Source organism: Egretta garzetta, unplaced genomic scaffold, assembly GCF_000687185.1.
Source record: "Egretta garzetta isolate BGI_Z169 unplaced genomic scaffold, ASM68718v1 scaffold211, whole genome shotgun sequence".
NCBI classification, from domain to species: domain Eukaryota; kingdom Metazoa; phylum Chordata; class Aves; order Pelecaniformes; family Ardeidae; genus Egretta; species Egretta garzetta.
Genome location: NW_009258673.1, coordinates 474,697 through 487,268, shown reverse-complemented (window position 1 = coordinate 487,268; position 12,572 = coordinate 474,697). Strand labels below are relative to the sequence as shown.

Below are 12,572 nucleotides of genomic sequence, written 5' to 3'. Positions count from 1 at the left end.
TTTTGTCATGTAAAAAATTAATTACGCATTCCAAACCTGGTCACTGTAGTCCTCTGGGAATTGCCTCCGCACCTCAGGATCTGTAAATAATTGACAGATAATATTAATTGGCTTTGGATTAGTGAGCAAGCAGAGAATCACACATTAATATTTGATCAGAAGATGATAGCAACCCTGGCAGGGGATCCAAGGAGGGCAGCTGAGGCTGCTATGTTGATAAGAGCAGGGAAGGACTTTTCAAGGCTCTCCCTTTACCCTCCTCCAGAAAGATAAAAATTGTATATAAAACATACACACAGAAAACACATGAAACCATAAATATCTGTGTGTACATATGCATGCATATACACCCACAAATCTGTATGTAAAAATATATTTATACACAAATTATTTTAGAAGAGATGCCCTGGTGCTACACTGAACTTTGGGCTGTTACCTTGTGCAATATCTTCCTGGCTGCAATTTGCTAACTAGGCTTGTCACCAGAAAATGGTGACCACATGCACTTAGATTTTGTTTGTAATCAGATAACTAGTTTCTCCAGCTACAGACACTGCATTGATTAACCTCTGCAGATGTTTTCAGTGATACGAGATTACAAATCTCTCAAAACTACTTTATATTGATGTTATTTTATTAATGTTATATTAATATTAATGCTTCCTAGAAAACAAAAAATATTTATCCAGAATTTGAAAGAGGTAATTAATGTAGCCCTGGAACCTCTAATGCTTCAGATTAGCAAGCATTCAAGACTGATGCAACATCCTTCTTCCTCTGGCTTGTCAGAATAAATAACATGGTAGTATTCCTTGAATTTAATTAGAGATGTTCATAAAACAACAAAATATCATGATTGAAATTATTTATATGACAATCTATTTGAAATAGAACTCTTCAAAGCCATACATTTTTCAAAGGAACATGGCTGAGAAGAACAGATTCTATTCTACAAAGAATTTTTTTAATTACAAAAACCAAAAAACAAACCACACAACAATTGCACAAGAGTTAAGAATAAAGGGAAAGGCATAGAAAAAAACCAGCTGGTGTCCTGCAAGGTTTCTACCCATTGCGCAATCGGATGGGTTGTGTTGTAGGCCCTCACTGGATACTCTGTTACCAGATTCTTGACTCTCTGTCCAGTTTCCACAAATTTTGATTATTAGGCAGGGAGCGACATCGCACACCCAACCTCTGCTGCTCACTTATTGCCATGCTGCATTTTCACTGAGGCTTGAGGGGAAGAGTCGCTGGCAGGGCACGTGCACCATACACCCTTGTTTCAGAATAGCCCCACCCTACCGTTGTCATTGGCAAAGTTTACTTTAGTAATAAATCAGTTGATTGGTGATTCAATTGCTAGCAGATGCAAACTCTTTATTAGGGTGTACTGGTTTTACATTAGAAATACAGCAAGACTGTACATTAATAAACTTCCTAGCTTAACTTTTTCCAGACAATCAGATGCTTCATTTTAACACTTCACCATTACACACATACAGTTACATACCTAACACATCAAACTTTACATGTGCGTGTGAGCAAACCCTTCTACGTTAACACCAATAGAAAGCAAGGGATCACATTTTAAAGCCTTAGCTTGAAAATTCTTACATCTATATGCAGATAAGTGTACGAGGCTAAGTGCCCAAACATGCAAACAAATGGGAACAGCTGAGCTGGCACGAGCAGTCCGTCATACGCACGTAACGATTAACAGGACAGTCCAGTTCACGTTTCACCAAAACAAGCACAGTATCAGTGGTGAGATGGAACTATGCAACATATATTATAATGCATATTCTTAAATATTTTAAAAACTAATTATTTGAGGCTAGACAATTCAATGAAAGAAATAAATTTGTAAATCCAAGTACATAATATCACTTAAGAAGTCTGTAACAGTGCCTGGAACATGATAGTGACATCCCTCCCCCATTGATTCGTTGCTCTCAAACTTAATATAAATAGATATACACATACCAACACACAGAACATTTTATCATTTACCATTGTTTACAGAAATGAGGAATAAAATTGGGACATAAATTCATAGTTTGTTTGCTCTAAACACATTCCTCCACAGATCGTCATCCACATTTTCCATTCTCTAAAAATACAACAAAACAGATTAGTCATACAAAGTAAGCGTGTGTGTGTAAGCATGTATTTCTCCTGTTTTCTTAGCATCTTGAAAGTCCTTCTGTGTTTCAGGAGCTCACTGGCATGGGGGAAGGCCTATAGGAACCTGCTTGCCAGCATTTATGTAAGCTCTGAAAGCTCCTAGCAAGATCACCATCCTGAAGACAGAGGTGCATTGTGCACCCCTCTGCGAGATACTGCGATTCGCTCATAAGCACTGGTAGCTGAAAGTTATCATGGGCAAATAAATACGTGCTGGTGCATGTACCAGAAGATTTCCATTCTCTCATCTCTTCCAACGACCACCACATTTTGTGCATCAGTTGACTAGACTACACACTGAACAGGATTTGGCAAAAGTTTTGATGGTGACTTATTCACAGCCATCTACATGATTAGAGGCCCCACCTGAGTCAGTTTCCACAGGTTCAAGGTGAACGTGTTCTCAAAGCATGCAGTCTACAATTACATTTTTATCTGACAAATTAATCTCACAGTGCTATGATACATTCATAAGCTGGTTTAATATAAATAAAAATTCCTATGTTAATCAACTGTATACATTATAAGAAATTTAATTTCATCCACAATGCATGAAATTAACTTAATTTCTCATCCACCAATTTCAATGGCAGTAACAGCAATATTTACTTAGCTGGAGGAGCAAAGCACCTTGTGGAATTGCACCAGGTGTCCCATGCCTGTTAAGACAGTGGGATATTTAGTTTGTATACAGTCTGCTTTTGATGCCACATCTTGTAACAGCATCAGAATGGCTGATCCATCTAACCCGGAACCCTACAGTTAGGAAAACCATCTCTAAATTATGCCTGGCAGCCACACACGTGCACATCCTCATGTTTTTACAAGTACTTTATAATTAGCATTGCGTCAGCTCCATCACTTTAGCTTTTAAATGGTCTGGCAATATTTATTAAACTTTCAGTATCTCTATTTGGAAAACAGTACACAACGGAAAAAGCAACCACATGATATCACATCTTACTATAGCTTTCACCCCTTTATCCATTTTTCCTTGTTAATCTACAGTTCATTTGAAAGGTGTTTTTAATTATGCTTACTTACATACACAATAAAATTATATTTAAATTCTACGTGGTCATTACATGAAGTTCCACGAAGCCAGAGCATCCTCATGAAACCAAGAGGATTTACCTAAATACATACATTTAGATAGTGGCTGTCAAGACACCTGACTTTATGAACTACAAACATCTACAAACCAAACATTTCTATTACTCAGTATGGCCAGGCTCTCCACTGAAAGGCTAAGCACAAGGCACCTAATTATCACAGTGGACACAATATCCAAATGGTCATACAAACGGAGGAATACAGGAGGGTAGCTCGAACAAGCATTCAGGATTCAGCTTTAACCAGCACTAGTATCAGTAACATATGCTTTAGCGTTCATGTGAAATACTTGGAAAAGACATGAACATAACTGACTGTCAACTCTGCCTATAAAACTGAAGTAACTCAAAAACTTCAAACACTTTTACTAAGGGTAATTTGTTCTGCACACTGCATGCAAACAGAATTTGGTGTAGCTCCACTGTATCTCCAGACAGTCGGAAAACCCTTTGCAGCTCAAGACACCATCAACGCTTTTATTCTAGGTACTTAACAGGCTTTCTAATGAAATGATGCTCAACTATTTTTCTACTTTAATACTCCATAGGCAAAGTAAACACACGTAAAATACTTTTGTTCAAGTTCAGGAGGGTGGAATCTATTTGCTGACATCAGAACAAGGGAAGAGACAGACTGAAGTCCTAACCAACCTCTTACATAGTTACAGCAAAGCACAGAGCTTGAAGATTTCCAGTGCACCAGTCATTTATAAAGTTATAAAGCATTAAAAGCTCAGCTGCAGTAGCAAAAGGACACATTGCAAAACTATGAACAAAGTGCAAGTTAACAACAGAAAGAAAAAAGGCACATGAATTGTGGAGCTGCTTCTCAAACTTTTCCTGAAACCCAAAACATGAACTCAAGTTGTGCTACAGGTTAAACCTGTATGCTGATGGCAACTTAATATCTCCTGTTTATCTTTCATTACATCTGGTTTTGTAGTTTCAGTTCACAAAAGACGACAAGATCCACACAGCTTCTGCCTAAAGCAAGTGCTGACGAACTTCTCTGGAAAATGACCCTATGTTAGTATTAACAGCATGCTGAAATACAGCACCAGAAATCGTAAGTTACAAGTGTGAAGCATGAAGCATACAAACAATATCCTTCTGAATAGAGCTAAAATACACCATCTTATCTGCAATCTCCCATTCTTGTATGGGTGCAAGTGCAATGAAATACATATACGTCACAAATTTTAATTAAACCTGTTGGTACAAAGAAAAAAGTCAATTTTAATCCTAATGTTTACACTCAAGTTCAAAAAGCTTTTAAACCAATGGCGTGTCATATGAATGTCCTAAGATTCACGAGTGACTTCACTGAAGTCCATGCAGGTTCACTTACCAACCTGATGCCCATCATTGCAAGCCCTCTTCCCAGAGGGCACAGCTCCATACAAGCAGCTGCCGCCCATAAAATCTAGGTTAGCCAGAGACCTGGAGATCCGCAAGCCCTCATTACTGACAACAGACAGACTGTTCTAGGGAGGACCAGCTAGGAAAAACCCATACGAAATGGATCACATGGTTGTTTTTGAAGCAGTTTCCTTTGCAACTGTTTTAAGAGGTGCTTTTGAGGGAAACTACTGAATCAATTCTCACATGAACAATATGTGAAGTTTTTCTAACTGAACATATTTTTATTTTGAAAAGGGGTAAGAAAAGACAATGCTATTTCTCAGTGAGAGAAGAGTAAAACTTCTCTGCACTGACACAGAAACATTTTAATTCCTTGCCATGCACTTACAGAGTGCCAAACAGCACACACCATCGATTCCACACTAGGCGAACAGTTTTCATTGCTACGACGTTTAGTTTTTCCCACTAGTAGTCAAGATTCTACCTCACATCTACGCACATTATGTAGAGCATTGTATTGATTACTCAACCGTATTCAAGCCACCAGTGTTAGTATTTTAGTAAATATGTGAATGTTTCCAAGTTCTAATCTTGTACAACAAAAAGCCAAATACAGAAGAATATTGAAATCAGCTGTGAACTGCATAATCCCATTGTTCAATTTCATGGCATTTAAGACACTACCTTCCCTCCTCACAAGTCTAGATGTTAATCCATGCTGTAACCTGATTTAATTTTCCAGATGACAGGATGGGAACATGCTACAATGGCATATTAGTGTAACTGTGCTGCTCTTTTACTCTCAACTTTTCTTACATCATGAAGTGGAGAGGTTTGCTTTTAAAAAGAAGCATGCTTAATTACTTCTAAAAATAGCGCAACTCAAACTGGTCTGTATTTGAAGTGCATGGAAATTATAAAACCAGGGAAGTTCTTCAAAAAAGTATCAGAAAATACTTCCCACAGTTCACCACACAAAACCAATACATACTAACCTGTTTCTTCTGATAAAAGTCAGCCAAATTAATCCACACTGGCTGCAAATCATTCATATATACTAATACCAAATCGAAAAATACAGTGAAAATTATTTCATTTTTCCTCCTTAACTAAATGATTTAACTCATTCACTTCGTTAAGGTCTTTATAGCTGCAATCCCTCTAAAACGAAATGGAATTCCATCCAGAGTAAATCTAATTTCAAGACCCACTACACATTATAGTACTTATGCAGCACAACTAAAAAGTAACGTAAACTTCTTTCCAAACCTCTGCAAACTCCTTGATGTCCTGTATTCAGTACAGCCGAACACTTCTGTTTGCCCTAAACTGCTGCAGACTTAGCATGCAGATACCATCTCAGAGTGGGGGAAGAGGGGGAGGAGAGAAAAGGCAGGGGGGTGGGGGGTGGTGGAAATGTGGGAGAGAAAAAAACCTACACGCACAAGACAACAGACAAGAAACCTCCGCACAAGTTCTGGCAGAAAATACGTATGGAATAAAAATTATGTTTTTCTGGATGTGAGGCTTTAAGCCTTCAATCTTTTCTTCTTAAAGTACTCCTTATTCTAAAAATATACAAGTCAGAAAACAACCAAGATGTGAAAGAAAATTCCATAAGAATGTCTTTACAAACTGTATTATTAAAAAAAAAAAAAAAAAAAAAAACAACCACACACACACACAAACCTGCCAGCACCGCAGTGCATGCAACTGAAGTTACCCCAAAGTATCAATATGCATAGGAAGCATACATAGCAGGTTCAATATTCAAAAATACAACCCACATGAGAGTAGTATGCAATGAAACTGTTCACCTAGCAGATCACATTTCAAGCAAGTATTCCACTTCTAAGATATAGTCCACATCTTTGTGGTTGCTGACCTATCATTCTCGGTTACTGGGTTTTGTGAGTGTACAATCACCAGTTGAGTGAATCAGCACATACCACATACATCAGCTGCTGTTCAAATGAGTCCATTGACATTAATGGCATAAAAAAAAAATAGAAGAAAGTAAAAAATTACATAGGAAAAGCATCCAGGGGAAGAAAAAAAAAAAAAAAAAAAAAAAAAGACTTGCAAGTTTGCCTCTCTCTCTTAGCAGGACATTTGGGTCTGCCTTGCCAGTGCCAAAAACCTCACTGCTCACTGGTAACATGAAAACAGCTTTCACAACAGTTTAATCTAAAGACAGAATATAAGGTTTGCAACTCACACATGAAATGATGCTCAGAGTTCAGTAAAATGATTCAAAAGCAGGAAAGACTGAGAGCAAAGGCAACATAAAATATACATCATAGGAAACAGGAAGGAAGAGAGAAAACCAGAACAGATTAAGCAAATCACCATGATTTCCATAATTGTTTTATATTATTAACACATCAAGACCCAGAGAGGCAGTGAGGAGCAAAAACTTTCGTAGGCAGTGTTCAGCAGTATCTTTTTTTTTTTTTAAAGAAAAAAAATCCTTTCAAACTAAAGCAGGTTAAGCTACAACTTCCTTGTGCATTTTTACTTAAGACTATGTACAGTTCTCCAGAATAAAGAGAATTACCTTTAAAATTCAAATGATTCTGCACACTATGGAGAGATAATAGCCCTAACAATACAAGAACTGGCAAAAGTTGTCAAAGTCACCCTTATGTTTCAGTACACCTGAGGTGGCTGGGCTCCTCACTGATCTCTTCACAGCAGTTTTCCAGTGCACACATTCGTCCATCAGCAGCTTTATGACCCATATGAGACTTTCACTGCTTCTAGCATCCAAACCAACTTTCCATCTAAAGGGGTCTTGGTTAATTCATCTTACAATCCTGTTAAAAAACTGAATTACAGTAACTGTAAAAGAGAAACAATCACTTCTTGGATAAGATGACAGGAGAAGCATTAATTGTCTTTTACAGAAAGGCTACTTTATTCCTCTTAGCAAGTCTTACTCAGTTCTTTGGTGTCACGTCAAGTTGTTGAACTGTACAGCTTGCCACTTAAAAGGTATTTAGCATCACACGGACATTTCACTACAGAAAAGTAGTAGAGTTAAGAATGGTATTTCCAGTTTCCTCTGGCACAGTTACAACTTTCAAAGAATCTGTTGTATTGTTTCAATACCATTTGAAGAACTGAAGTATCATGAAATAAACAGATGCTGGAGAATTAAAAACCAAAAAAAAAAACCCCAACACTGAAGTTAGCTCTGATCTAAATGTTAACACAAACATAACCCCAAAAACTGAGGAGTTGATTCAGTTTATATTTTATTTCAACTCTCTTCTGTAGTCATCTCTCCCAAGGAACAAGATCAGCTCTTCCCTTCCCCAGCATTAAGTTGTAATAGGAGCAGGTCAAGAAGCAATGGACTGAAGAAAGTGCATGTGTCAGAGTCAAGATCTGATAAATGATAAGTAAAAGGATATTGGAAAAGTTATGCATCAGACTAATTAGACCCTTTTATAAGATAGCATGTTCCATCTTCAACTGCTACTAGTCACTCTCTTGGATTCTTTTATGGAACGGTGCCAGGTTTAATCAAAACTTTACCAATTCTTTCAATGGAAGTTGTGAAACAGTTGTGTTGCAAGCACAGAGTATTCGATATATGAAACACAGTTGGGGAATTAACTTTATATTAAATCCTTAACTCATTTTGTTTCATCCATACCAAGAAATCAGTTTAAAAAAAAAAAAAAATTTGGTTGTTTAACAGCACAGATTAATTTATCTTCTACTAACATTCTGAACTGTAAGAATAAGGAGACATTAGAAAGTGTAAAATTTCTTCAGTGATCAGAAAACTCAGAATTACTTCTTTACAAAGAAGACCAGAAAACCATCAGTCCAGATCAATAATTTTTAAACTGATGATACTGATGTAACTAGAGCTAGAACTAAAAAAAAATGCAATGCATAAGATAAAGCTAAAAGAGATTAAAAACGGAAGACAAAAAAGTACTTATTTCAAGTCCTGTTTGTTACATGTTTCTCCCATCTTCATCTGAGGTCTTCAGATCTTTTATATGCAATGGTTAATTACTTTGGTGATACCTCAAGTCCACATTAGAGCACGGTTGATGAATCTTTTGAGTTTGCTTTACTATGCACTTAAGGGGATATTTCTCTTCATAACCATCTGTTCTTCAACCAACCCAGAAATTTAGTATTACTGGAAATCTAAGCCAAACTCCAGGAGGCCTGCAAGGAGCAAATTTTGAATGGATTATGTTTTTAATTCTTTTTTCCCCCTGTAATTTCAGTCAGCAAATTATACAGCAGCTAAAACTTGCAAAAAATACAACTAGGTAACATCCTACTTCAATGTGCAAGAAATCCACAAAGCCTGGCTTGCAAAATCAAACACGAAGCATCTTGAAACATTTTACAGGCTGCCTGTAATAATCATACAAAAGAGTTTAAATGTAGAAATTGAATAGGAACACCTACTGAAGCACGCTTTTTTTGGTTTTAATAATTTTTTTTAATTTATTTGTGTTTGATCAGTATATTTTTTTCTCATAACCTTTTCACCACTCTATAAATTTAATAGAGATGTGTTTCAAGTGCTCAGGCCATGAATACTGAATTCGTTTCTCTCCTGCCTCTTTGTATTTATATTCTGAGACAGCAGAGCTGCCTGGTGACAGCCTCTTCACTTCAGCAGCAGCTGGCAAGCCCTCCTTGTCCTGAAAATATGAAAGAAACAGTTAACTAATATTTCATGCTATGATTTAAATGTGACAATCTGGAAGTGCCAATACCACACAGGGTAGGATTTACAAGATAAGATTTTTCTTAAGTCTCAGAAGCAATGAAGGAAGAAAAATAAACAGACCTTCATCACATGTAGCTAGCATGCTGCAAAAATTAATCCAGAGTTAGCGCATCATCTAGAGTTTAACAATACCAGACACAAGCAGTGATTGTGTAAATCTGCCAATGTAACTTATATTTCCAGAATGCAAATTCTCAAGTTACACAAGGTAAGACCAAAGCAACTAGAGTTTTGACATTTTTACAAGAAACAGTCACCCTCTTTAATATTTACAAGACATGTATTTCAAATTGCTTATGTATGCCTATCTGCTTTCCCAAGATTACTGCTTCTGCTGAAGGTTCAAGCATATGTAGCCCAAACCAATTTCGTTAAGCTAGCTTTTTACAGCAAAATAAAAGATTTACATTTGATAAAATGAGAGCTTATAGCCAACTTAATTCATACCTAACACTGGCATATTAATAAGCACCTTCATTCAAAAAAAATTCCTTATTCAATTAATTTTAAGAGAAATTTTTACATAATGTCACGTTTTCTACTTTCCTGTGTCAACCAGATGATTTTTAATTCTGTTTGTTGTTTTGAAGAAAGCCAGGAATAACATTTTAATGTCACATTGCTTTTTAGAAATACTATATTACAAGGAACTCATGTAAAACCACAACGTGGCCATGGCAATCAATCAACCACATTACAAAACCTAAAGGAATTGCTAATGAAAACAAATAGTATTTTCCAACATACCGCCAGGCTTTTCATTACTATAAAATACTTTGAGTTTTATAAACATTTTCCAAACTGCTTTATTTTCACCATTTTTGCTTTTAGTTTTAATGATATTATGACGATTTTAATTTGCTAATAAGCTATATTTTCCATGTATTACAGAACACTTTACAGTTGTCTAACTATTTCTCTCTTCCCAAAATTCACCAACCATAATAAATTCAGATAGACATATTATTAGGCAAATACACACAAGTACTGCAGAAATATATTCACTGTTATATGGACCATCGCATTTCAGGTTTAATCTGAACTGACTCAAAAAGCACTTGGAACATAAGTGTTCTAGCCAGCCATAAGTTCTTGAAGCATTGTACTAAAAAAGAAAATTTAAAAAAATCTTCAGCAATTGTATAATTGCCTAAACTACACAGAGAATACCTTCTTTGTTCACCATGCAACAGTGAATACTGATTTCTAAGCCTCAAGCTATGTAACTTTAAAATGTTTAAAACTCTGACCTTACTTTCATACTTTCAATATTGATAGTCTCAAACTGTTTTCAGTTTCAAAGTTATCTTGTGTTGCTTTAGTAGAGTACCACCAGCTCCCAATGACACTGCTCTGTGTTATTGATCTGCACAAATACCATCTCTTATGGGAATCTCCCTGCATAGCAATACAAGATTTTATAGAAAACAAGCTCTTCAGAATCATTTTGGAGTTCGATGGCTTCAAAATTTCTCTTATTGCACCTCTGTTTATTTCAGGATGCTTTAGTTATTCAAATGGCATTGAAACAGAAAAAACTGACTCTATCAAAGATGAAATTGTGACGCAGGAAACTGAAAACCGCATTCTTAATTCTACTGTTTTCTTTAGTGGACACGTTAACTTTTTGGAATGTATAGTAAAATATAGCCTATCTACCATACAATAAAACTGATTCATGTAAGTTCATTTCAGAACTTAGCCTCGTACCCTTCAGTACTCAATTTCACCTTTTTGTTTCAGCATGAACTCTGTAACATGCTCATCTCAACTTAGCAGTCATATCTGTGCTGTCCATTCTATCAAAATGGTAATGAAAATTCATCAGGGCCAGTAAGCTGGAAGCAAATTAAAAAAAAAAAATCAAAAAAAAAATAATCAGAGATTGGTCACAGTGAGCCTCACCTAAGGCCGCAGCATCACTGAGGTCTTGTGAAAGCCTACAAACTGAAGCATTAAATGAGAGGAAAGTTTGTAAAAACAGGAAAAGCATTCAATATGCTCTCCTGCAAGAAGTTTCTGTGAAGTCAGATGTGTTGATGACAGAAGTTGAACTTCTTGAACAGTATTCAAAACTTAGTGGGGGTGAGGGGAGAGAGGTCCTAACGTGGAAAAATACACCTCATCTAGGTAATGACCATGAGATGAAAGAGAAAGAAAATCGTGGGGTGTTCAGCTACTCAGAATGACTACTTCTCTCTTTTGGAGTAAAGTTCATTAACTGGACAGCATCGAGCACTGCAACCGAATCATGGGTATATTTACACTTGCAATATTGACCTATTTCGTATCTGCAATGCTTTCAGCTACAAAGCTCACTTTACGCCATGTGTGATGCTATAATAAAAAGAAGGCCTCTGAGAAAGCAAGTTTAGCACATTTGAAGCAGTACTGTCAGCCTGAAGAAAGATTTGTTTCATATAAAGAGGAGCTTGCTGATATTCAATGCAACTAGACAGGAAATCTATCATCTCACTAAAAAATTTTATAACATTTTTGTTACTGTAGAAAAGGCAAGGGTATCAAAAGGATTTTTAACTGCAAAATAGAAATGCACTGGGAACAGTTTAAGATGTTTGATACTTCCAAGATATATGATAGCACATATCCAGCTATCAAGATACTCCTGATACAGAGGACTAGTCTAGTTCTGAGCAAGAACATTTCATAATCATGTTACATTCATTTAATGGCTAGCCCTGGAAATCAGGTATATATAAAACTAGCATTTTCATTAATTTCCTTTCTCTTTTCCTTGCCCAGCTTTATTACACAACAAACTCCCAACTACACTTTCAGACTTTTTCAAGAGCTCTGCCAATTCTTTTCAATCTGTCCACCCTTAGCAGCAGATTTGCTGAAACAATTTTTTCCTTCACTACCAACTCCAAAGGTAATCTAAAAATGCAACTTTAATCTGCATGCACAATTTTTCTGTGCAGGTTGATCCACAAGGTGCTGAAGCGCAGCTGGTCATCAACTCCCATTGTGCTGACATGCAAATCCACTGAGGATGACGAAGGAAACGAGTAGTGTTAACTTGTTATGGCCAGCTGGCAGCCCAAATGTCCTCTCCAATATCTGCACATCACCACTGATTTGCAAGAACATCTACTATTACACAGAATAGGAGGGAAAGCTGT

At 36.5% G+C, this 12,572-nt stretch overlaps 1 protein-coding gene across 2 annotated transcripts in view; it reads right to left on the bottom strand.

The window, feature by feature from the left end:
• DENND1A (DENN domain containing 1A) overlaps positions 1-12,572 on the bottom strand; it is a 211,402-nt gene that overhangs the window by 176,408 nt on the left and 22,422 nt on the right. For both annotated transcript variants that reach the window (XM_035888591.1, XM_009648821.2), the window contains exon 3: positions 37-80. In XM_035888591.1, coding sequence (XP_035744484.1) covers positions 37-80 — 44 coding nt within the window. The remainder of the gene's footprint in view (positions 1-36; positions 81-12,572) is intronic.